We start from the raw sequence: 27787 nt of genomic DNA on the forward strand, positions 1-27787 counted from the left end.
ATCGGACTAAACAAAGCTAGGTTTGTGTGAGAGAGCCAGAGGCAGAGAGAGAGAGCCAGCTCACGGTCCCAATCATCCCCCTCAAATATCCCCAACGATGACAGAGAGGCACCCACACAGGTGCTGAGAGAGCAAGAGAGGTTGGGGGATTTTCTCTTTCCTTATGAAAGGAGAGAGAGAATGCTCCTATTTGTTAATTGGACAGCAGGAAATGTAAACAAATACCTCTAGTTCCTTTAGGGCATCGCGCAGTTTCTCTGGACGACGGTTACTAAGGAACCATGGGTAACCCCGACCTGAGAGACAGAAAGAGGGGGGTGGGGGGGTGGCACAGGTATGAAATGCAATGTCATCCAAGGCAAAAAGAATAAAAAACAGCCGAAAGAACCAAAGAACATGTTTTTGTGTTTGCTGGGATTTTTTAAGGTTGGAGAGGATTGACCCTGAAATACAGCTCCACCCGAGGTCACCATACAAATGAATCTGAGCTGACAGCTCAGGAATTAAATCCACTCATTTCAATCCTGCTGATGATTTGGGCATGAACACACAGGCAGTCGACTGATGGAATCGGCAGACTTTTTTCATATTTTCTGCACTGATTAATTGTGGGTCTGCACATACTGTAGGTTACATTCAATGAATGTAGTGAATGAATGAGAATAATTTTTATTTTCTTAAATAAAGTCTATTTAAGAGTTAAAAAAAGTCAATCTTATTTCAGACCTATTCACTAACAAATGATTGACTCATTTAGAAATCAGTTCAAACGATTTCAAATTTCTGCCTTTAACCTGATGATGCGCACCCCCATTTTGAGCTCAAACCATGAAAATTACATACCTGAACTTAAATGGTTGTATTTACTGGACCCTTTGGAGTATGGACACAGTTGTAGTATCTTCTGAAAGAAGACACTTTGGGCTTTATTTCCAAAGTTTCAGAATTAATATATGTTGTTATTTTTTTAAGTTCGAGAAGCGAAGTTTAAAGTAATGGAAATATTTTGTGATGAACATGTTTTTATAATCTATAAAACAATAATAAAATTGCCAAGACAACCCAGAAATACAATGTTCTTAAAGCCACAAGTCCAAAGAAGTTACGTTTAAAATTTGAAGATGATCTAACAAAAAATACAGTTCCTGCAAGCTTTTTTCCTCTGAAAATAGCTGGAAGCATACAAAGTAAAATTAAGGCTCCGCCTTTCAAGGCGACACAAAATCTGACTGCACTGCTTGGCTATTATGAATGAAACTACGCCGCATTTTTAAAAATATACTTTGGAGACAGGCTCATTTTGCTTACGAGACTCTAATATATCAGATAATATACAGTTTTACAACATGAATGCTGCTCAGATTGTTGAAGAACGACAAGGAATGGGAATTCTTTCAATGGAGATATATCAATATTTCCCAGATTGATCACTTTTATGGACAAAAAGTGCTATTGGATGTTTTTCAATGAACGCTTGTCATGGACAATTGACCAAGTGTGGCGAACTTGATTCATCTGGCGATCACGTTTACATAAAAAAGTTATGATGTCCCGTTTTGATATTGCATGTTTTCATTTGTAATCCTGGCACAAATAACTAAATTGCTGTTTCTGGAGCATTGCTATTGTGAAACCGATATCGGATATCAATGTTGAACCCTTAGACCTTTGAAAAGATGTATATTTTGTTAACATTAGTTACATTTATAGACAGTAAAGTATATATTAAATGTAAGCAGAGTGACATCACCACCGCGTGCGGGGAGAATTGCGTATCAACAGGTTAAATCCTCCAAACATTGGTCCCATTCACTTCCATTGTAAGTACCTCACTGTTCCCTCAATTTTATTTTTCTTTAAATGAGGTTCAAGTCTAAAACAAATGTGTGGTTTTTATCAAAATTATGCCACAAATGCTGTTGATTGAGCTCAGTTGTATTTAACCTGAATATTCCTTAAAAATGTTTTTTGTCATTTCTGTTAGCGTGATATCTCCATGACCAAGTGAACCCTGGTTTAACATGCTTTTGTTCTTCCTACAATGGAGTCATCAAACTCTAAAAAAAAACATTTTCATGAATTTATAGAGCACAGCGTAGATAATAAATCTCCTGTTTTTTTTCTCCAAATGCTTCAAAATGAAGTCGCCATTATCAAAATTTAGCTAAAATACAGTGAGGAAAATAAGTATTTGAACACCCTGCTATTTTGCAAGTTCTCCCACTTAGAAATCATGGAGGGGTCTGAAATTGTCATCGTAGGTTCATGTCCACTGTGAGAGACATAATCTAAAAAAAAAAATCCAGAAATCACAATGTATGATTTTTTAACTATTTATTTGTATGATACAGCTGCAAATAAGTATTTGAACACCTGAGAAAATCAATGTTAATATTTGGTACAGTAGCCTTTGTTTGCAATTACAGAGGTCAAACGTTTCCTGTAGTTTTTCACCAGGTTTGCACACACTGCAGGAGGGATTTTGGCCCACTCCTCCACACAGATCTTCTCTAGATCAGTCAGGTTTCTGGGCTGTCGCTGAGAAACATGGAGTTTGAGCTCCCTCCAAAGATTCTCTATTGGGTTTAGGTCTGGAGACTGGCTAGGCCACGCCAGAACCTTGATATGCTTCTTACAGAGCCACTCCTTGGTTATCCTGGCTGTGTGCTTCGGGTCATTGTCATGTTGGAAGACCCAGCCTCGACCCATCTTCAATGCTCTAACTGAGGGAAGGAGGTTGTTCCCCAAAATCTCGCAATACATGGCCCCGGTCATCCTCTCCTTAATACAGTGCAGTCGCCCTGTCCCATGTGCAGAAAAACACACCCAAAGCATGATGCTACCACCCCCATGCTTCACAGTAGGGATGGTGTTCTTGGGATGGTACTCATCATTCTTCTTCCTCCAAATACGGTTAGTGGAATTATGACCAAAAAGTTCTATTTTGGTCTCATCTGACCACATGACTTTCTCCCATGACTCCTCTGGATCATCCAAATGGTCATTGGCAAACTTAAGACGGGCCTTGACATGTGCTGGTTTAAGCAGGGGAACCTTCCGTGCCATGCATGATTTCAAACCATGACGTCTTAGTGTATTACCAACAGTAACCTTGGAAACGGTGGTCCCAGCTCTTTTCAGGTCATTGACCAGCTCCTTCCGTGTAGTTCTGGGCTGATTTCTCACCTTTCTTAGGATCATTGAGACCCCACGAGGTGAGATCTTGCATGGAGCCCCAGTCCGAGGGAGATTGACAGTCATGTTTAGCTTCTTCCATTTTCTAATGATTGCTCCAACAGTGGACCTTTTTTCACCAAGCTGCTTGGCAATTTCCCCGTAGCCCTTTCCAGCCTTGTGGAGGTATACAATTTTGTCTCTAGTGTCTTTGGACAGCTCTTTGGTCTTGGCCATGTTAGTAGTTGGATTCTTACTGATTGTATGGGGTGGACAGGTGTCTTTATGCAGCTAACGACCTCAAACAGGTGCATCTAATTTAGGATAATAAATGGAGTGGAGGTGGACATTTTAAAGGCAGACTAACAGGTCTTTGAGGGTCAGAATTCTAGCTGATAGACAGGTGTTCAAATACTTATTTGCAGCTGTATCATACAAATAAATAGTTAAAAAATCATATATTGTGATTTCTGGATTTTTTTTTTAGATTATGTCTCTCACAGTGGACATGAACCTACGATGACAATTTCAGACCCCTCCATGATTTCTAAGTGGGAGAACTTGCAAAATAGCAGGGTGTTCAAATACTTATTTTCCTCACTGTATTTACTTTTCTTTCTTTATATTTCCCCCAAGTTGTAGACAGAAGGGATTTGAAAGAGAAATACTAAACAGTGCAATAAGGGCTAAATTCTGTGTAATGCCGCAGTCATATTCAATCAGCGCTCCCCCAGTTAACACAGTCACCCAAGGGAAGAACTCAAAGTTACCAGAACATATTAAACATATTAAATACACCACTCCAAAATGCTTCGTTCCGCTCACAAAGCCCCCCAAATTTCCGCTTAGATCTCAGTCCCTGTTTCCCTCTGGAGCAAACCAGCGAAGGGAAAAAAAGAAAAAGAAACGTTAATAGAATTCTCGGCTGAGTTCAATCTGTGAGTATGCCTTTACATTTATGTATTAATACATTCATCTGGGACAGGGACCCAAGGAAATGAGGAATGTTATTTGTTTTCTTAAAGATTTCACAATCAAATCCAATCTTTTTTCTTTCTTGTTTTTATATTATTAATAAACGTCTCCTTCTTTTAGGAGTGAGAGGATGCAGAAATAAATAAATGTAAATGAAGGACAGAGGGTGGGAGAGAAGGAGGACGGGGGCGAGAGGGGGGTGGGTCTGTGTCTCCTGATAAGGGTGTTTGTGTTTCTCTCGAGGGCAATGGGAGTTTACCCACCAGCAGGCTGAGATGGGTAGGAGGCAACTGGGCATTACGATGTGAAGACACTGGCCGCACTGGTAGTGAACATCTGACAGAATCATAACGACAACTGAAGAATAAATCTTAGTCCTGTAATAATCTACAGTGATATCTATCTATCTATCTATCTATCTATCTATCTATCTATCTATCTGTCTATCCATCCATGTTTGTACTGAGATTGGGAAATAATGCAAGCATATCCATATACTGTAATTATAACAGCAGTGCATCATTAACATGTACAGTATAGGCCCTGTAAGTCATCAGCACGTCCTTGTACTACATTAAGGGTCCCCCAAGCATTTATGATCAAAAGATTATGTTTCAGTAAAACACATAACGCAGTGCACAATAACAGTTCAAATTAATCCACAGATAAAAAGAAAATTATATTCATAGCATACTCCTAAATATTTATACACTGTGTATAATATCAAACATTAAAAAAAAAAAATGTAATTCAGAAACATTAACCCTTTCAGAAAATGTTAATTCTTACCTGCTCATCAGAAATACCTGCCTTTCTGCTTTCCTCACCCAGAAAACAACAACTGATTATTTCTATGGACGGCTTTAAAATCTCCACTGACCCCACATATGACTCAAATTATATAATGAATATTTTCAAAATTCATACTATAGTTTTGTTGGCATCCACTTACTGTCTTATTAGACACAAAGTTTTAATTCTGCAGGAGGCGCTTGACACTCTGAAAACCAAATCTTCCATGCATCTGCATTTAAATCTCAGAATGTTTTATAGAGAAAATGTTTACACTGGATAGTTATTTAAAAAATATATATATATACATTTTTACAAATTTTTAATAATTGCAAGGATTCATACCGGTGGATGAAAATCCGCCTCAGAATTATCTATAAAATATATATATTTTTAAATCCTCATTCAGTAATTATTAACAACTGTGATTAGCTCATCCTGGTCAGTGCTGAGAAAACTAACAGGTACCACATGATACAGCCGTCTACGCTAGAGAGGATTACAAAATAGTTGGAGACGAGACATCAGATTTAGTCTGATTATGAACTAAATCGTTACGTATTAGAAAGGTATCTCAAAATACATTATTTTCATCATTGATTAAAAAATATATAAAAAGGCATGTTGAGTGACTCCAGTCAGGCTTCCTAAGCAACCAATTGGCCCGGTTGCTAGGGTGGGTACAATTGTGTTGGGGTAACCTCGTCGTGGTTGCTATAATGTGGTTCTCGCTCTCAGTGGGGCGCATTATAGCGCCCCACTGAGAGCGTGGATGCCCCCACACACACACACTTTTATATACATATATATATATATATATATATACATATATATATATATGTATATATATATATATATATATACACACAGTGAGGGGAAAAAAGTATTTGATCCCCTGCTGATTTTGTACATTTGCCCACTGACAAAGAAATGATCAGTCTATAATTTTAATGGTAGGTTAATTTGAACAGTGAGAGACAGAATAACAACAAAAAAAATCCAGAAAAACGCATGTCAAAAATTTCATAAATTGAATTGCATTTTAATGAGAAAAATAAGTATTCAACCCCTCTCAATCAGAGATTTCTGGATCCCAGTTGTCTTTTATACAGGTAACGAGCTGAGATTAGGAGCACACTCTTAAAGGGAGTGCTCCTAATCTCAGTTTGTTACCTGTATAAAAGTTCACAGAAGTAATCAATCAATCAGATTCCAAACTCTCCACCATATCCAAGACCAAAGAGCTGTCCAAGGATGTCAGGGACAAGATTGTAGATCTACACAAGGCTGGAATGGGCTACAAGATTGTCGCCAAGCATCTTGGTGAGAAGGTGACAAAAGTTGGTGCGATTATTCGCAAATGGAAGAAACAACAAAAGAACTGTCAATCTCTCTCGGTCAGGGGCTCCATGCAAGTTCTCACCACGTGGAGTTGCAATGATCATGAGAACGGTGAGGAATCAGCCCAGAACTACACGGGAGTCAATGATCACAAGGCAGCTGGGGCCATAGTCACAAAGAAAACAATTGGTAACACTACGCTGTGAAGGACTGAAATCCTGCAAGGTCCCCCTGCTCAAGAAAGCACACGTACAGGCCCGTCTGAAGTTTGCTAATGAACATCTGAATGATTCAGAGGAAAACTGGGTGAAAGTGCTGTGGTCAGATGAGACCAAAATAGAGCTCTTTGGCATCAGCTCAACTCGCCGTGTTTGGAGGAGGAGGAATGCTGCCTATGACCCCAAGAACACCATCCCCACCGTCAAACATGGAGGTTGAAACATTATGCTTTGGGGGTGTTTTTCTGCTAAGGGGACAGAACAACTTCACCGCATCAAAGGGACGATGGACGGGGTCTATCGTTCCTTTGATGCGGTGAAGTTGTGCCATCAAATCTTGGGTGAGAACCTCCTTCCCTCAGCCAGGGCATTGAAAATGGGTCGTTGATGGGTATTCCAGCATGACAATGACCCACAACACACGGCCAAGGCAACAAAGGAGTGGCTCAAGAAGAAGCACATTAAGGTCCTGGAGTGGCCTAGCCAGTCTCTAGACCTTAATCCCATAGAAAATCTGTGGAGGGAGCTGAAGGTTCGAGTTGCCAAACGTCAGCCTCGAAACCTTAATGACTTGGAGAAGATCTGCAAAGAGGAGTGGGACAAAATCCCTCCTGAGATGTGTGTGTAAACCTGGTGGCCAACTACAAGAAACATCTGACCTTTGTGATTGCCAACAAGGGTTTTGCCAAAAAGTACTAAGTCATGTTTTGCAGAGAGGTCGAATTCTTATTTCCCTCATTAAAATGCAATTCAATTTATAACATATTTGACATGCCTTTTTCTGGATTTTTTTGTAGTTATTCTGTCTCTCACTGTTCAAATGAACCTACCATTAAAATTATAGACTGATCATTTGGTTTTCAGTGGGTAAACGTACAATATCAGCAGGGGATCAAATACTTTTTCCCTCACTGTACACACACAAGGACAGATGTATGATTGGGGGGGACAATTGATGGCAATTTCCATTCACACCACAGAAATAACAAAAAGTACTCCAAAAATGTATTTCCTCTATAGACTTTTCCATGGCCATGACACAATTTCACAATTTTTAAATTCCCTGACAGTGGGGAACCCTGTAGGATCTGACACTATTATTATATACAAGACTTTTGTTTTGTAAGCAATGCCTGGTAATGAAGACCCTTATACTGTTTGTACTGGCCCACATACAGTATTCTCTGCTGAATTGCTATTTTGAAAGCACATCTTTACATTTTCTGTGCAATGGCTGGAGGGATGTGCACATGTTGCAAAATTATATCAACAATTCCATCCATTAATTTACTCAGTTCTACTCTTTAATATTATGTCAGGCATATGAGAGTGAAAGAGGCAGTGGATAAATGGAGTACCATTTAATATATGTTAGATTTGCACTAATGGGGCTCTTTATTTTCCAAGGCATCTGAAGCACAATTTAAATTATGCATTGGATGAGAGTTGCTTCAACATTATGCTTCTCAAGTAATGAGCTAATATGATCATTGACATCAAGTTTAATTGTTTAATGATGGATTACTTACTCTCTGCAAACTGCTGTTTCTCATTGTAGTAATGCTGATCTGTAGGAGAGGCTACACAGAGAAAAAAGTTAAATCAATTGTGAGATACATTTTTAGGGTCTCTAATCTTTAGTAATGATGCAAAAATGATTTGTGTATGCATATATATTTAAACAACAGTTAGTTCTAGCCCTCTAATTTGCAGTGTTTAAAGAGTGACAATATTTAGTATAACATCACTAGAACACATCAGTTGTTGCATCACTCTGATTATCTGTGCATCGGTTGAATATATATCTTCTTTTGGACCTATTGTCGTTGGCAGAGAATTTTTTTTACAAAACATCTGGCCATATTATGTCTAAAATGCAAGTTACTTGTTTTTTATTTTTGTTTGTAGAACTGTTGTATAAAAGCAATATCACACTTATGCTGTTGTACTGTAAACCAGCATGGCTGTGACCACATGATCACAGAGGAAGCCAAAATGTTTCTTCCAAATGTTCAAGTATCCTGCCATCAGCCCCAAGCGCCATGTCCTATGAGACATTTTTGTATCAGCTTCAGCATGTTTACCTTGTCCTGTGGCATAACTGGAAGTGTGTTGCCTCAGCCGTGTGGAAGACCTGGGTTTACTTCTCCTGTGCTTGCATAATCAGTGACGAGTGCAATTTGGAGGTTCCATTTTCCCTCAAACAATACATATTTACTCTACTGATGGATAGATTTAGGGTTAGGGTTGAAGGGATACAGTTAATACTATATGTATTCCTCTTCACTGTATAACATTCTTTACAGCTCAAAACAACTTGCTTTACAAATTGCTTTTGGTGCTCCTCTCTGGGCATTTAATCCAGAAACTGGAGCTCACATGTGCCCTTACATTCAAAAACACTTCCCACTTCTGCCAGAGAGGGAAGTGCCCAGACAGAGTTTAGCTCAACCTATGGTTTCCAAATTCACTATGAGATCTGCTGCCTCAAGCCAATGGCTAAAACACAGCCATGCTGATATTGAGTAAATCAGTACTCTTGCTTGTGTGATATTGCTTAAGTAAACACTCCCTCAAGTGTCTTTTTCAGCATATGGTCATTCGGTTCATCTTACTCCAGAGTCAAAGAGAGAATAACTGAATATACAGTGAGAAAGACAGGTATGCCAACAGAAGGAAACTGGGGCGCAGGGTGGAGGTGAGACCAAACTCTGGTCCCTTCTTGCTTTGTCAGCACGCTCTCTCCCCTGTACTCGGCTACCATAACTTAAGCCCCATCTCCCCCGAGAGTCCCAGATCTCCAGCCCTCAGCAGCCCAGCCAGATGACCCCCATGCCAGCATCACTCAATAGGAGCACTGCCTCTCTTTGCTGGAGGCCGGGACATGCTGGACAGTTCCAGGATTACTGCTACTAATCAGATAAGGGCCATTCTGTCCCTGCCTGCCCCAGACACACATATCTGCTCCTGGATAGAGGGGTGGAAAGTGCCCCCTTTAAACAGAAGCATGGGTCTCTATCACCATCTGCTGGAGGTCAAGAGACACAGCAGGTTCCTTATTTCTTGTACAACGTGTTTTTAATGTAAAATTCACTTTAATAACATGAATGATAATCCATTATAATAGCTATAATTATGATATAAAAGGGACATATTGTTTCGTTTTGATGAAGAGGTACTTCAGCCTTACTGATGGGGCTGTTAGAAGGCAAAACATTTTGGGAAATGCTCATTTACACCATTAAATTCAACAACTTCAGATCGCTCCTCTGACTTTGCAAACATAATGGTCAGTTTTGACAGCTGGGAGGCTGTTAAAAAATTATGTTTTGATATTTCAGTAAACACTGCTGGCAGATGACAGAGGAACAAAATCAGATCAAAAAATAAATCACCATCAGAGGTCAATATGATGTAATGTTTACATTAGGATATAGAAAAGGCACTCTCATGAACATACACCAACAAATACATGTTTACGCACTGATATTATGGATTTAATATTAATATTCTGATCTTTCTTAATAATAAACATTAGTTGTGAGATGTAAACTAATGAAAAAAATGATTGCGTGCCAGCTCCTAAATTCACTGAGGCTTTAAATTCACGAGACTTTAACCATCTGAAAGCTGTTATAACATCAAAGCCTTTATGTTTGAAAGATAATAAGACTTTATCTTGGACTAATTACTGAAAACAACAGAACAAACAAACCCTTTCAAGGCTAAACTTCACATGTTTGAAGTCTAATTAAACAACTAGCATGCTTTTGTTATTTTCTTAAACAACAGGCTTTCTCTTTTTGGACCATCATATTTCAGTGCTAGCCATAAAGCCCCCTCACCAGTTGTCAGAAATAAATCATTACATGTTTCATTTGTGCCTCAATACAAACATCTTTAAAAAAAAGACTTGCGGCACTCCCAGACACACATAAAAATATCTGAAACAGGGATGTTTGTCCATCACAGCAGTATGGTGTCAATGAAGTGTCACTGGAAATATAGAACCTGAATTCACATATTTCCAGATACATTTTCTTATAATTACTGGTTAAGACCAGCAGGATGAGAAGAGAGGGATGTAAATATGAATAGACACTTGGAGAGAGAAAAAACTTAAAAGTTGTGATTTATACTGGAAATATTAAAGATATTTAAGAAAGTCACTAATGAAAAACTTACATACCTGGTTCTCCTTTGTCATAGAATTGGTATGTGCCGATATCTGTATCTGTAAAAAAATTAAATTAAAAAACATTAAAAAGATAGAGAGTTTTAAGAAAACACAGAAGATGTTATTATTATTATTATTAACAAATATATCCGTTTTATTGAACATTTGTATCTTTGATCAGTTTTGCTTCTGCGGAAGGGAGAATTTGATATAGGGCTGGGAAAGCATGGAATGTTGGACTGTTCATTGACTGTGTACCTCTGACAAGGAATAACAAATAAAGATGAACAACAACCTCTCCATCATTCCATCAATCATTCCATCCATCATTCCATCTAAAATTTTTATTTATGCACACTGGATAATTAAAACTTCACTCTGTCCCTACTAATTTGGAAAATACTAATTTGTCTGACACTCACATAAGCCAACCAACTCGAGAAGAATAATCACAAAGTGGAGTAAATATGAAAAGAGGGCCAGAGGTAAAAGGAATAGTTCAGCCAAAAATGAAAATTCTGTCATAATTTTAACTCACCCTCATGTTGTTCTATACTTGTATGTAGACTAGGGATGGGTACCGCCAGCCACCTCACAATAAGATACGTATAACGATACGCATGTCATGATTTAACATATCATAATGCATCACATTCATGATACTATTAGTTTCTGATTCACAAGCTCTCGATTCGATTCCAATTCATTTGCGTATTTTTCATTTGTGACGTCCAATTTGCTTATATATGAAAAAAATGATCTCTCTGCTAATGCTAAATACAGGGGATTTGAACTAATTGTTTTTAATTATTAGTTTATCATTTGTCACATTTTAGCATTTGCGTTTTTTTACAAATTCCATGTGTTCCATTGAAGTATATATATATATATATATATATATATATATATATATATATATATATATATATATATATATATATATATATATATATACACACACACATATACACAGGTGAAGTTAGAAGTTTACATACACTTTGTTAGTATTTGGTAGCATTGCCTTTAAATTGTTTTTACTTGGGTCAAATGTTTTGGGTAGACTTCCACAAGCTTCTCACAATAAGTTGCTGGAATTTTGGCCCATTCCTCCAGACAGAACTGGTGTAAAATTTTCAGTACTGCCCACATATTTTCTATCAGATTGAGGTCAGGGCTTTGTGATGGCCACTCCAATACCTTGATTTTGCTGTCCTTAAGCCATTTTTCCACAAATTTGGAGGTATACTTGGGGTGATTGTCCATTTGGAAGACCCATTTGCGATCGAGCTTTAACTTCCTGGCTGATGTCTTGAGATTTTGCTTCAATATATACAGATAATTTTCCTTCCTCATGATGCCATCTATTTTGTGAAGTCCCTCCTGCAGTAAAGCACCCCCACAACATGATGCTGCCAACCCATGCTTCATGATTGGGATGGTGTTCTTCCTCTTTCAAGCCTCACCCTTTTTCCTCCTAATGATGGCCATTATGTCCAAACTGTAAAATTTTTGTTCCATCAGACCAGAGGACATTTCTCCACAAAGTAAGATCTTTGTCCCCATGTGCACTTGCAAACTGTAGTCCGGCTTTTTTATGGCAGTTTTGGAGCAGTGGCTTCTTCCTTGCAGAGCAGCCTTTCAGGTTATGTCGATATAGGATTAATTTTACTGTGGATATACATACATTGTCTACCTGTTTCCTTCAGCATCTTCACAAGGTCCTTTGCGGATGTTCTGGGATTGATTTGCACTTTTCGCACCAAAATACGTTCATGTCTAGGAGACAGAATTCGTCTCCTTTCTGAGCTGTATGATGGCTGCATGGTCCTATGGTGACATATACTGTACTATGTACAGATGAACGTAGTACCTTCAGACATTTGGAAATTGCTCCCAAGCATGAACCAGTCTTGTGAAGATCCACAATGGTTTTCTGAGGTCTTAGGGGATTTCGTTTGATTTTCCCATAATGTCAAGCCAATTGGACAATTGCTGCTTAAAAGCATAGTTAACTTAAGTGTATGTAAATTTCTGACCCACTGGAATTGTGATATAGTCAATTAAAAGTGAAACCATCTGTCTGTAAACAATTGTTGGGAAAAAACATAATCGGCTAATATGAAATCTGTGGAGTGGTTAAGTTTTAATGACTTCAACCTAAGTGCATGTAAAATTCTGACTTCAACTGTATATATACACAGTATATATATATATATACACACACACATACACACACACACACACACACACACACATATATTTTTATATATATACACACACACACACACACACACACACACACACACACACACACACACACACACACACACACGCGCGCGCCGCACGCACACACATACGGTATATATATTTACACACACACATATACATAAACACACGTCTTTATTTCTTAAAATTTAAATTTTTTCCCAAATTCTGTGTTTTCCGTTTTATTTTCTCTGAATTCCAGGTTTTAAAGTTTAATTACATTTTAGCATTTAAAAAAAAACTGTATAATCAAATGAATTCATAGCAATGAGAACCAAACAATTACATTTCAACATAAAATTGTATTATTTTTATTTTGAAGAGCTTCTATACTGATCATCAAAATGACAATATATATATATATATATATATATATATATATATATATATATATATATATATATATATATACACATACATACACACATTTTATTATTTTTATTTATTTTTGTCAAATACTGTGTTGCACTGTATTAATGAAATCAGTGATGAAATGCTTGCTTGTGAGATATTGTTTAAATATAAATGTAATTATTATTGATATATAATTATTATCATTATTACTACTACTACTACTACTACTACATTTCATTTTACTAGACAGAAGTAATATATTTCTGTCGCATTTTTTCAATTTCACTCGTCTAAATGGAGCTTTTATTTTCCGCAAACCAAATGTTTTCAGCGACTTCACTTCTCACCTCCGGAAAAGCGGTTTATTTTATGGGCTCATGTACTTATTAAATGGCTAAAGGCTATGATTTCAATAATAAATATATAGTATGCATATTTTGCGCATCACAGTGAATAATGTGATCTTCTCTTTGTCATTTATACACACATAGTGCGCACATGATGTTAATGATGCGGTTAGTGTATGAGCGGCTGGCTTCTCCCATTCACTTACTGTTGAAGCGCAGCTTATACAAACTGTATCTTCTTTCATTAAATCTCAGCCTTACATGGTTTAATCAACACATTAGGACATATTAAGATTCTAATTTGATAAATTGTTCATTTATAAATTAATTTTATCACAAATTTGTCAAATTAAGTGACATTCTGCATTTTATTGTTTATTCAAGTTTTATAACTAGATTCCACAATTCCGTCCAAGTTTTCCACAACGCGGAAACAGGGGCGAAAATTTCATCAAAATGTTGGGGGGGACAATAAACAACAATTCTCAAGAGCAATTTTTGAAGGGGACACCAAGGTTTTTTTTGTTGTTGCCCTGTTTGCATTTGTATCATCTTATTTCTTAAACAATTATTTTAAGAATATATCATTATATTATTTACAATACACATATTTTAATGATATTTTAGGGGGGGACAACCCTCAGATAGGGGGAAATTATTTTTATTTATTTTTACACAAGATAGGAGAATGGGTCAATTTAAAAAAAAAAAAAAGGTGAGATGTTTACGTGAGATGTGAGATGTCACTCATGAATAGAAGCATGAGAAAAGAAGGAGAGACGCAGAGGGAAAAAAAAAAAAGAGACAATGTGTGAAAGTGTTTTAAATACCTTCGACTTGCAGGCTGCTCCTGAAGGACCACAAATACAGCTCCGCCAGGCAGAACGACATCTGATCAAACTGAAACAGGAGCCTGTCCAAACAAGAGGGAGAAAACCAGATAGCCAGTGAGAAAGACGAAGGGCAAACAAAACATTAGCAGAGATATGCAACAAGAGTCCTGCACTGTGCCTCTGCCAAACTGGTCTCAAAGAATCACAATCCTATCCCTACATTTTTGCTAAATTATGTTTACGTGGTGAAACACTAGAGACGCTACAACAACAATGACTTTTATTCACTTTCACAAAGGTACAGCAGATTATCAGTTCATACACACTTTTCACGCTAGTCCTCACATAATGCCTTCTGACATTAAAACACTTCAATATAGCTCATGACTAAAGGCCCTTTCACACCAAATGCGAATTGTCACTGCAATTTCTTGCTGCAATAAACATTTTGAATAGAAACTATGGATTCCTATGGAGCCTTTCACACCAGGAGTGACTTTTTTTAAAGACATTTTAACATTTGCATTACACAACCAATAACATTTACATGCATATTCAAGTGTAATCAAGCTGAATGGTGGCTCAACTGAGAGAGCACGAAGGACCATGCTATGAGTCCTGAAGGGCATGCAAGTCGACACACAAGCAAAAAGTGTCATTGAAGCACCAGAAAAAGACGTGGTCGCTTTAGCAATTACGCATTTTTAAAATCTCACATTTTCTTTTATGAAACTATTGGTTAGGTTTAGGTTTAAGATTTAGGGAAGAGAAGTAGGTTTCATTATTTAAAATTCAATAGAGCATTACCAATAAAAACCCACACAGTGGCCATTTCAGCACAGAACTGCACAATATGTGTTATGATCCACATAATGTCCTTTTCCAATAATGTCACGCAAGTCTCAAGATAAGGCTGGCCTCTACATTATCACCATAGAGAGCTAAAAGAAGTGGACAGAACAGAAAAACATGAAGGTTTGTTTTCAGTCTATAACTAAACTATCAGTCACACAAATTTGTATTCGTCATTATTACTATTTTCCACATTTAAATGGTTAGTTCACCCAAAAAAGAACATTCTGTATTGTATTCTGATGTATGTGTATGACTTTCCATCTTCAGCAGAACCGAAGTGAAGATTTTTATAAGCAGATTTCAGAGTTTGTTCATACAATGCATGTAATTGGTGCCATCAGGCTACTGGCAGTTTGCTGGTCCAAAAGGCATATTTAGGCAGCATAAAAGTAATCTACATGACTCCAGTCGATCAATTAATGTCTTCTGTAGCAAACCGATAGGTTGGTGTAACAAACTGATAATTAAAAAATGTTGAACTTTAAACTGTTGCTTCCACCCAGCTCTGTTTTTCAACCAACTCTCGCGTGACGTTCGGCACTCTGTTGTATACAAAGCGCGCACTTTCGACAACTCACGTAAACACGCCAGTGCACTTGCATCACTCATGCAGTGACTGCTGGCAGGAAGCGATATTTTAAAGTTAATAAAGTTTTAAATATCGATTTATTTATTTACACAAACCTACTGATTTGCTTCAAAAGACATTCATTGATCAACTGGAGAAATTTTATGCTGCCTAAATATGCCAAAAATTGCTGACAAACAGCCAGCAATCTGAATCTCATTTACGTGCATATGGCATATGGATAAACTGAGCTGAAACCTGCTTATAAAAATCTTTACTTTGTTTCTGCTGAAGAAGGAAAGGTAAGTAAATCATGAGACGATTTTCATTTTGGAGTTTACTAATCTAAACTATGAAATCATAAAAATGGATGTATGAGAATTAAGTAGTGACCAAACAATAAATTTTTGTAGTTTAAGATAGTTTACAAAAATAAAATATATTATATTTCAGCTTCTTTGAAGTAGCCACCCTTTTCTATACAGTTCTGCACATGATGGGCATTCTCTCAACTTTACGAGGTGCAGCCTGGGATGCTGTTAAACAGTAATTAAAAAAATCCCATGTATGCTATGCAAATGTTGGCTGATTCTTCAGGTCAAACTCACCCATGTGCACTTAAATAAATTCTGACTTTTTATGAATTTCTTTTTGTCTAAAAACTAATTTCAAGCATTTAAGCAAATGCCTTTAGATCAAAAGACTTTTACGGCACATTTCAGCCTGGTTGTTTTACACACTTTTAAAAACATGTACAAAAACATAAAAAAGGGCTTAAAGCACAAATCCTTGAGTCTACAAAGAAGAACATATGCATCTTCTCAATGGTGCACACTGACAAAACATGCTGGCACACACACCAGACTATGACACCACTCAAACACTGTTTCTGTTTCATTCAAACACACACTTCCTCCTGCTGTGCATGTCTGGATTTGAGCCAGAGCTCTGTGCCAGGTGTCAGTACAGTGTGGAACACCTCTGCACATCTCAACAAGGTGAACGCACCTCTGTCTCCTCCAAATACACACACACACGGGTCCTGCGACAACTCCCTGGACCAAGGGACAAAAACATAACAAAGGCACAATAACACTCTTTCAATGTGTGTATTCATTCTTACAAAAATGTGCTATCACTTTGTTCTCTCTTTTTTGACATATTTTGCCTTGTAGCAAGAAAGCAAAGTCCCATTTCCCATCATTTCTGTCCTGGATAGTGCACAAGATCCATTGCATCCATCCATCCAAAGTACAATGTAAACAGCATGCAAAAGGTGCCCGAAACATGCCATTTCATGTGGATTGTTGAAGTGTACATCTGTGATAGGGACCAAGACAGTCACAAGGAGAGATGCCATTCCTGCTTTCAGGTGCGTTCTCTATTCGTGACTGCCTTGGTCCCTATCATAACATCCTTGCATGATTTTTAGGTATAATAGCTCCTGTGATATCACAAAACAATTTCATGATGGTTTCAAATTCTGGTCATTGGTTTCAAATTCTTGATACACACTAAAAAGTCATTTTAGTGCATACTAAAGGTTTGGGAGGCAGTGATTGAGTGCATTTACATGCACAACCACAAAACTAAAAAAATTAGTTCATTAAAAATAAAAATTAGACAATGTAAGAAAATACTTTTGAATGAGATTTGAAATCATCAGGTTATTTTCTGCTTTTAACATCAAAACGTAAAAAGTCATATGAAAAACATATTTACATATCATAATGGCGTTTACATGACATTACACATTGTTGAAGTAGTTCATGAGAAAAATACTTATTAAATAATATTAAGTATTGGTAAGTATGTAATAGTAAGTATTAAAGTAACTGATAATAAATATAAATGCTATTTTTGCAAATGGATTTGCAAAACGAATCACTGATTTCAGTTTTCCATTTGACAAATTCAAACAAATCTAATTTATTAAATGATTCGACAAAATTTGCTTGTGAATCGAACATCTTTATCACCAAGCCACTTGCAGTTTCCTTTTGCATCTCTTTTGTTTTTTGGTCTCAGTTGCAAAAGTAACAAAAGGGTCTGGTGGAGTAAGTGTTCATTTTCTCCTTAAAATGTATTAAAAATTACAGTAAATTCAACAGAAATTTCCATACTCATACTCAAAGTAGAAATATTTAAAAACTGTACTTAAGTACAATAATTGAGTATTTGTACTTTATTACTATACACCATTGAACCCATGTCCCCCACATGAGCACCACACACAACACTAAACACCACACACATGCACTAAATGCATGGACCATGGTTGCAAAGGAAAGATGCAATTTGACTGAGACAATACATCACTTTCAAATATCCTTGGTCTGACATTCCACCCATCTAACCATCCATGTGACCTGCTTGGATGGCAAAAGGTTGCAGAAAAAAAATTAAACCTAATGTCACATTGAAGGGAGACCAGCATCTCTGCTTTCTGTCTGTGTCACAGGGTTAGCGCTGAGCACGCCAAGTCTTATCTCGAGGCTGGGCTGACAGAGCGAGAGAGAGAGAGAGAGAGAGAGAGAGAGAGAAAGAAAGAGGGGCAAAATATACTGGCACTTTCCTAAATAAATAATTAAATAAAATAAATTTACCACAAATATAAAATAACACTACACCAAAAAAATATATATTAATTTGTTGGGAAAATGCTGTCCCTAGCACAGCCTTTTAACAAGTTTACTGACATAAGAGGATTCTTTCATCTTCTCACCAGCATTAAGATCGAGTCAGCTCTTTCTCTCTCTCTCTCCCTCTCTCTCTCTGACAGAAACCCAATTTCCCCACAGAGGGAAAAAGCTTCAGTTCCCACTTTGAGATGGACAGTAGGGCAAAGGCTCATTTTTGATGACCCCATTTCAAAAAGGCCACGATAAGCTTGAAAATGAGACAAAATTGCATCTTCATTTTTTATATCAGAGCAAAATGAGTGACCTTGACACTGTGGTTAGAGAAACCGGCCTAGAGGGGGCCAAAACGAACATGCAGCAGAGTCAAATGTAAGTAAAAATATGATTTGGCGAGTAAAAGTTCACTTTACAGTAATTACTGGTAACTTCAGTAACTGCAACATTTTTATTTTTAATTTTTTTTGTTTAACCTTTATTTAACCAGGAAAAGTCCCATTGAGTTACAGTAACTCTTCTCCCAGGGAGTCCTGGCCAAGATAGGCAGCCAAAAAGTTGCAAAGAAAGAAAAATTTTTTTTACAATTACATACAAAATGACATACTACACAACAAATCTCTATACATAGACTATACATATACAAACAAGACATTTTGTTTAACTTATTTAAATACAAACATATAATTTAAAGGGTACCTAGTTAAAAACAATTACACCGTTCAGTCAAAGTTGACTTTAAAAGATTTTTAAAAATATGAATAGATGGAAGTGATTCTAAATTTAATTGATGCATTATACTGAATTGTAAGAATGATAGTCTGACCCTTGCTGTCAGTCGATTGTAATGCAAGCACAAAGATATACAGCAGAAAATGTACTATCATAAGTTTACAACTCCAGAATGTGGTAATCATTCCTCACATCAAGCAGCCAAAACAAGAAAATATGATGTCCAAAATGTAATATTTGTGCAGATTTATTACAAGTCAGAGACTTTCTTGAATGCTGTAATTAATTGTATTTACATGTTAATAAGCCGACAATGTGAAGGGTCAAGTAAACACCTAAGTGGTTTCTCCTTATTGCTGTAAGTTGATAAACGGTTAAGCAAAAAACTATCAACACACATAGCCGGTAAGAACACCTTTATCGGCGTTCTTACTGGTTTATACAATGTGAGCAAGTGTTGTGCTCATACCGGTTTATGATTTGAAGTCAAATGAAGAGAATAATATGATGATTTCAAATGAAAACTTCATGTACATTTCTTCATGCTTTTTGAATAAACTGATTTTTTTATAGTTATCAGCGTACTAATGTGCATGCAAACACGCTCAATAGTAGTTAAGCTAATTTTGGATCCTGAGGCCTTCCATGACCAGAGAATCACCCCCATTGAAAGGAGAAATAAAGAAATAAAAATTATGCAACAATTGTTTCATTGTTCCACCCAAATTAAGATGTGCAAATGGCCTCAATGATAAATTACTGAAACTGCTTATCAAAGCTTGCACTCCAGGCTGGCACACACCGGAGACAATGCGCTCCCTGTGCGCTTGTACACCGTGTCAGCGGGCACGTCCCAGAGTGCCACGCACCAGATGCCACAGTATCGTGCACACAGCAGCGCTGGGTGACCGCGGCAAGCTGCTGAAGTGGCCGCACATTTGCATGCGTTAATGGGCTTTGATTGTGCAGTGTGCGCGTGTGTGAGCGAATTAAGATGCAGTATTTATTGATGTGGAGAAGAACTAAAGCGAGGTCAGCCAATAGGACAAACACAACCCCACTAATGCTGCACACTGAATTGATGCTTCAGGGACTGCTAAAGTGAATGACTGTTTAATTGGCTGTCTGGGAGTTTGTGGTGAAGGAACAGTTTTTGGAAGTTCTGATTCTAATTTTTTCTTTCCTAGTGCCAAGGCCATCTCATTGAGACAGCCCAGCTTTCCGGACAGAAAGGAAGAAGAAAAAAAGTGTAAATGCTATTTTTTCTGTGTGAAAAACACTTGAGTGTTCCATTGAAGATCTGACAAGTATGTCATCTGCCTATGACAGGACTCTTCTTTATCTATATGTGTATATGAGAGAGAGAGAGAGAGAGAGAGAGAGATCTTCAGCTGGCTCTCTAGTACCACTAAACATGTATCAGTTTCAGGCCATCACTGCTGAACAAAAGCAAAGCAACCAAAATCATAAAGAATCAAATAGACCTTGGGGGGCCTGGGTAGCTCAGTAAGTAAAGATGCTGACTTCCACACCTTGAGTCACAAGTTCGAATACACGGCATGCTGAGTGAATCCAGTCAGGCTTCCTAAGCAACCAATTGGCCCCGTTGCTAGGGTGGTAGGGTCATGTTGGGTTAACTTCCTCATGGTCGCTATAATGTGGTTCTCGCTCTCAGTGGGGAGTGTGTTGAGTTGTGCATGGATGCTGCGGGGAATAGCGTGAATCCTCCACATGCGCTAGTTCTCTGCGGTAATGCACTCAACAAGCCACGTGATAGATGCAAGGACTGATGTTCTCAGACGCGAAAGCAACTGAGATTCGTCCTCCACCACCCAGAGTCACAACGCCACCACAAGGACTTAGAGCGCATTGGGAACTGGGCATGCCAAATTGGGGAGAAGAAAAAAGAATCAGATAGACCCTAAACAGAAAGGGCCTTACCAAATATAGGCTAAGTGACCACGGCCTGCATGGCAACAGAATAAGTTAGACACAGACAAAAGTAACTTCCAAAGTAGTCTGTGCTCACTGTGAGACTGTGTGGTGTGTTTAGGTAGCTGAAGATGGCTGATTTAACTGTGAGAGGTTTGTCTTTGATCTCCGATTAACAATAAGAGCTCCTGAAGAATCATGTATAGGTCTTCTCCACTATGTGTGTGTTTGATCCTAGACATTGTCTTGGCTTGAAGTCAAAGGGAAAATCTTAAAAGCTTGTCTCAAAGCTACGGTTTCACAACACACATTAGCAGCACGTAAGCGAAGCAGCAGTGTAACTGCAACAGGAGGCTCACAATCAGCTTTCACACTGGCAGCATTTCTACTGTGTTGGTCTGTGTGATTGTTAAATAATTATCTGATTATTTGATCTAAACGTGATTATTTGGCACTTCCAATTTTGACCACATTATGATCCATTTTATGATCTAGATTAAGGGAATTTTAAGCAAATCTAGAAATGCCATGAACAGTGCATTTGTGTGTCACATTAAATTGAACTTCGACCATCTCACTGAGTCACACCATGTACCTCATTTAGGTCCGATTAACCACTTCTGAAGCATTCTGATGCACATACTGTCTGCGGAGGTGTCTGGCTTGTGGGTTTATTTAGAAAGCTGTGAAAAAGTGAAGAATTTAAGACAAAAATATTTTACTATTGCATAAAATAATATAATTTCAAGATTAAAGTTGACCACAAAGAGAGACATGTATTTGAAAATATTTTAGATTTTTAAAATATTCTTCATGTGAATCTACCCCTGTTCAATATTTAAGTATCTAAACCCTTAAAGGAAATATATCCTTATTTTACAAAATATTTTCAAGTTAAATAGGAATAAAAAACTTGAACTTAAAAGTGCACCAAGTAATTTTCTTCCTAATTAAAATGTTTAACTCCTAAAGACATGAATTGCAGTGAAGCGTCAGCATTACCCCCAGCACCACCAGAGCTGAACTACCAAGGGGAGACTACAAGGTTAGCAACTAAATGCATTACACAGCATTCCCATTGACATTCTATGGGCGGTACAGTGGCGAGGATTTTTTTTTATTTTTATGGAGGAGCATTTGTGAGGAAACAGCTAATCACTTAATGAATTGACCACCTGTCCGGTAATCTTCAAAAGGTTTTACACAAAAGAATACTTTTGGAATAAACTATTTGTGGCGTTTACTATAATAACATTTCTGTTTTATAAGAGAACACACCGACAATTTTGCTACATGTAGGTGTCAGTTTACGGCTCCTCTATTTTATTTGTATGGTATACACAAATCGTGATTTACTGTCGTAACATGCTCCCAATATATGCTTTCAATGTTTATTTTGCACACTTGCATGGCAAACTCATAAATTCGCCCTTCTGTTACGTTACATTAATGGAATTGGAACACCACAGACTGGAACCTGTGTCGTCTGAATAAGCACCACAGCTCAGCATGTGCCAACTACATGCACTTTTAACAGAATTGTCAACACCAAAGCAAACTATATTAAAACAAGCCTAACCACATCTTGGAGGACAACTGCCTGTTTATAAAACTTCCGTAAGAGAAATGCTTGTCTGTAGCTGTTCCTCCCAGCTACACTCAGAAACACACATGAACCACGCTGAGAAGCTGTCAAACTAATTTTAATCCTGGTCCTGGGGCTATCATGTTCATCTCTTTACCACCTCTAGCCGTACCTTCCCCTCAGGTAGACGTCTCCAACTGCCTGTCTAAACACTGGTAAGTGTGAGCACAGGAACAGAGTCAGTCTCCCTTAGCACTGTAACAGCTTCAAAGGAAGTAGACAGACAGCACTTGAAACTTTGACCCAAGTCAATCAGCCAAACGTACCAAATTGTTAAAAGAATAGTTTAGCCTATATGAAAATTCTACCATCATTTACTCAACCTTATGTTATTCCAAACCCGAATTACTAACTTTCTTCTGTGGATCAAAAACGGAGAACTACATGATTATTATTTTTGGGTGAACTATCCCTTTAAGTGCATCACCATAAACAGAGGTATTATGAGATATTATTAGGAGTCATTTCTTTAAAGATGTTTCCTATTACAACTTTTTGTTGTGGAAGACATTGTCTTTGATAAGAAACTCAGACCTGTGTCTATTTACCCTTATGCTTTAGTAACACCCATCAGTTATGGAGACTTTTGTGTGTCTATCTCTGTGTGCAGTGTGTACTCTTTCTGTGCAATATCCTTGTATGGTCTATATAGCGTGTAAAAACCATGTTGCACCTGTATGTTTCCAAACAACACTTTAGATTTGTCCAAGCAGGTGAACGTTAAAGTCAAACAGTACTGACAATATTTTACCAAAATGACAGGGAGCACTTGGCCCTCCAGTCCTGCTCAGGTTTAAAAGGCACCATAATTAAATCCCAGTGAAAACAAATCTTTATCGAAGTCTTATCTGTGTTCATTTCTCTCTCTCTCTCTCTCTTTCTCCCTCTCTCTCACACAAACACACACACCTATTCACATTAATATTCAACCTGAGCTAAGGATGAGCCCATCAGGCAATCGCACAATTTGCCCATTAATCGACCCCAAAGAGTTATTCGCTTATTTAATCAGGCCCAGATTAAATTTATCATTCCTCATTTATGGCACTATCATTTTAGTTCTGCCCTTCATAGTCAATTATCATCCACACCATTGTCCCTCAAATTATTTAGTGCAATCAAGCAACTCTTTTTATTCTTTTTAATTTAACAATTTTCAAAGCACAGGACCTTACTTACGTATGAGAAAACAGGGCAAATTGAATAATAAAATATAGTTACAAACAGCAATTATCGGTGTTCAAGCCGCTTAGGGCCTTTAAGTGCATACGAATAATCATGAAATGCAAAAATTAACAACTGGTTAACTGGTTTGTACTGTTGTACAAATTTCCCTGTATGTCATGATAAAGGACTGGTATCGTCACAGAATGTGATGTTTTGAAGATGAATGCAGGAATTGTATTTGTTTTGGTTGCCATGATGTAGAACAAACAGTAATTAACATTGTCGTATGCAGATCTAAATCAAATAATAAACTTAAGACAAAAAACACCTCTGATGATAAATACATGGGGAATCTGTTGAGTGTGCAATGTTGCTTTAGTCTACCCATTATTTCTTCATAAAACAATTTAACCATGAACAGAACTTAGCCAATGACACACATGAAGTTATAAAACATTTTAACACTTGCAGTGTGTTCCCCAAACAGTCCTGCATGACAATGCAAAATGCAAAATCAGTAACGCCACCCATATCAGCAGACTACGCAGTCTGTGTAGGACACCAACTCCCTAGAGGGGGCACCATCTTACCCTAGGAGGGCACCAGAAAGTCCACCGTTTGCCCTTACTCATACGTTATACGTTATTAAAGGACCCGAAAGCAGCTGCAGAACATAGATGATCGCTTCGCTTCCTTAGGCATAGATTATGACATTGGGGCCCCAGAGACAAAGCCAAAGTAGTAGGGTTTGGGGAATATTCTACAAAAAGTTAAAAATATTTCAGTTAGTTCATTAGTTCATAGAATTTAATAAAATAATGATGGCCGATCGTTACAAATAATGATTTGGGAACAGGGCATAGAGATCATCACTTCTGAATGAAACCAATATGTCATTTATATGTTACTGTGCATGCAAAGCACTGCAAACCTCTTATAATTACACAGACATTGGCTTAAATTACAGAAAGATATGTGCTAAGGTGCAGAAACCCATAACGGTTGTGAGAAACCACAAAGCCTTAAATTATTGAATATCACATGAATATGGGACACTTGAGCATTTTGAGCTTTCATCACAGGACGCGGGTCCTCGTCTCATCGTCCAACCTTTTTATGCTTCAATACGGGACACAAATCCTTCAATACAAGATGCTTTGCTCTCTGCTAAAATACAGGACCCCAAGATAAAAGCTGTCCTTTATGGGACATCGTAGTTACGCCCAAAATACAGGACGTCCCCGCTAAAACGGGCAGGAACAACACAAGCAGCAACAAACATTGCATTTGCCACCTCTCCCATTTTTAAGCCTTTGTCTGTGAAGAATGTTCATATTTGGATACTGCCCTCATGAAAAGTATAATCAATGGTAAAACATCCATCGTTAAAATCTCATGAATGGTGAATATACGCAAGTTTACTGCATTACCATATAGGGTTGCAGCGGTATACCGGTTTTACGGTATACCACGGTATGAAAATTTATGGTTTTCATACTATGTACATTTGCTTATCTATTGAGACCAAACGGAGAATCTCACCTGTGCATGCACATAACCTTTGCTCCTTGAATGCATGTCAGACTCGTCAACTTGCCCCACACACACACACACACACACAAGCAACGAAGAAAATATCATAGAGAAGCGAGGCGGTCTGATATAAGAGAGTGTGTGTGTGAGAGTTAAAGCAGTGTTTCTCAACCGGCTCATCTCTGTGTCAATGTGATTACCGCTTTCCTGTATGTGGGGACATGGGACAAAGACGGTTCTCTCGAGGAGAAAAGAGAAAACGGTGTTAATTCTGCATTTAATGAGAGTAGTTACAAGCGACAGGTGATCGTTGCTTGTAATAGCAAAACAATTTTTTAAAGTGAGTCGCAGGTCTATTCGGACTGGGTCGCGGACAGCAGGAAAAGAACAATGTCATGGTTCTCCCATTGAAGATATTTCGGCTGCCGCCCAAGTGATCGACTATTTAAGGACTGCCAAGGCAGATTTAATGATAATCTCACAAACAGCTAAAGACTTCTCATCTGCACTTTCGCACAAGTGTAACGGAACCAGCTCGCGATCATGATCTGATCTCTGACGCACACGTGCAACAACCGGGCTTTCCTCGATATTGTGGAGGAGACTTCAAAACTGATATGACCAATTACAATTCTAGTGAGACTTTTTTTTCGTTTAAAGCATTACGGAGAAAGTCAAGTCCAACCTCTCATACAGAGGCAGCCCCGACATGCCAAACAGCACTGATGAGTAGAAGAGCAACACTGTGATATGCACCAATTTTTTTTTCTTCATTATACATCACCTTTTACAAAATTGTTTCATGATTTTACATGACTAAAAGTAACTGTTATATTTTGACAAAGTGTTATAATTTCATATGAAATAATCTTAATGTAGAATCTATTAGACCTCATTTTATATCAACAGTGGAAGTTGTAGTTAAAGTTTCAAGATGTGTTTCAGCTAGTATATATATTTTCATAAATACTATAATTTATTATTACTATAATTTAAGACTAGCTACACTGACATAACCATGGTAATGAGAAGCCTTTCCTTCTGTGTAATATGTGTGTTCTGTTTGAATTATGTTTGAAATTAGGAAACAAATAATGGGCTCATAAAAAGTAAATCTGCTCTTCAATTTTCAAAAGGGGGGAGAGAAAACTTCCTGACATCAATAACAAAAATAACGTCACTTGATGCATTTCCTTGTACTTGAAGACCATGAACAAAATTATGCAACAAAGGAAATGCGACCCAGGATAAATTAAATACAGGTATTTTTACTAAAGGTACAGACAGGAGCAGTCTGTCACGCACCTACAGTACATGTTCATTGTTAATAATTATAGGTTTAAAAGCTCACACAGCTGATGTTATTTTTCATTTAGATGCTTACTAACATGTAAATTAACATGCTTTAGTTATATAACATGTTATAGTTACATGCTATTTTTTATCATGTTTATAATTCAGTTAATTATTATAATTTTGTTAGCTTTCTTATTTTTCTACTTATTTTCAAAAGGGAGACTTTTTTTAGCACATACTTCCATTAAAAAAATGGCTTCAAGTTAAATTATAATTAAAAAAAAAACTTCAGTTTTCACTCCTTTAAGGGTTATTGTAACTGATAATAATAATTGTGTAATACAGTATACCATGATACTGTGAAATCATGATATTTTCTGAGACTGTTATCATTCGTGAAAATCTCATACCGTTGCAACCCTATTACCATGACAACTAATGTGGACGTGATAGCAAAAGCGACTGAACAGAAAAAATCTGATCCGACCACATAACTTGCAGTTTTAACAGTCACTCAAAAAAAAACTATGGATTTGAGGAAAAATCTTATTTTTCCTGCAGTGTGAACAAAGCCATATAGTTTCACAATTGACATCTTACATGGCACTGACTGCTGAACTAACTTGCCTTGCTTTGCGTTTGATTCGTCTCAAACAACATTGATGAGCTGTGTTAAATCACTAAGCATGTTAAAATGAGCTGAATTAAGATGAATGGAATGTTTAAACATAATGTAATCCCTGCAAAAATCTGATGACAGTTAGACAGCAGTGCATAATGGACTTCAAAAGATTATCTGATTTACAGGGGCTGTGGTTTTCTGTTAGTATTTCTGTGGAATCATATACACAGCTGTAAAAATAGCTATTTCTTCTGTTATAGTGCTGCCAAATTGATAAAATGTTGCATGTGACCTCGGAATGCTCCTTTTTCCAAGTTTTTGCCTG

The 27787-nt window shown here is 37.4% G+C and overlaps 1 protein-coding gene across 4 annotated transcripts in view; it reads right to left on the reverse strand.

Moving 5' to 3' along the window:
- The window catches only part of wdpcp (WD repeat containing planar cell polarity effector), a 99406-nt gene that overhangs the window by 47962 nt on the left and 23657 nt on the right, over positions 1-27787 (reverse strand). For all 4 annotated transcript variants that reach the window (XR_007972928.1, XR_007972927.1, XM_052154249.1 and 1 more), the window contains 4 exons: positions 14474-14556; positions 10690-10734; positions 8030-8080; positions 226-296 (listed from right to left, as the gene is read on the reverse strand). Coding sequence is in view for 2 of the 4 variants with exons in the window: in XM_052154249.1 (XP_052010209.1) it covers positions 226-296; positions 8030-8080; positions 10690-10734; positions 14474-14534 (228 nt within the window). In the remaining 2 variants the exon portion in view is untranslated. The remainder of the gene's footprint in view (positions 1-225; positions 297-8029; positions 8081-10689; positions 10735-14473; positions 14557-27787) is intronic.

Source organism: Xyrauchen texanus, chromosome 22 (genome assembly GCF_025860055.1).
Source record: "Xyrauchen texanus isolate HMW12.3.18 chromosome 22, RBS_HiC_50CHRs, whole genome shotgun sequence".
In the NCBI taxonomy this organism is placed as follows: Eukaryota; Metazoa; Chordata; class Actinopteri; order Cypriniformes; family Catostomidae; genus Xyrauchen; species Xyrauchen texanus.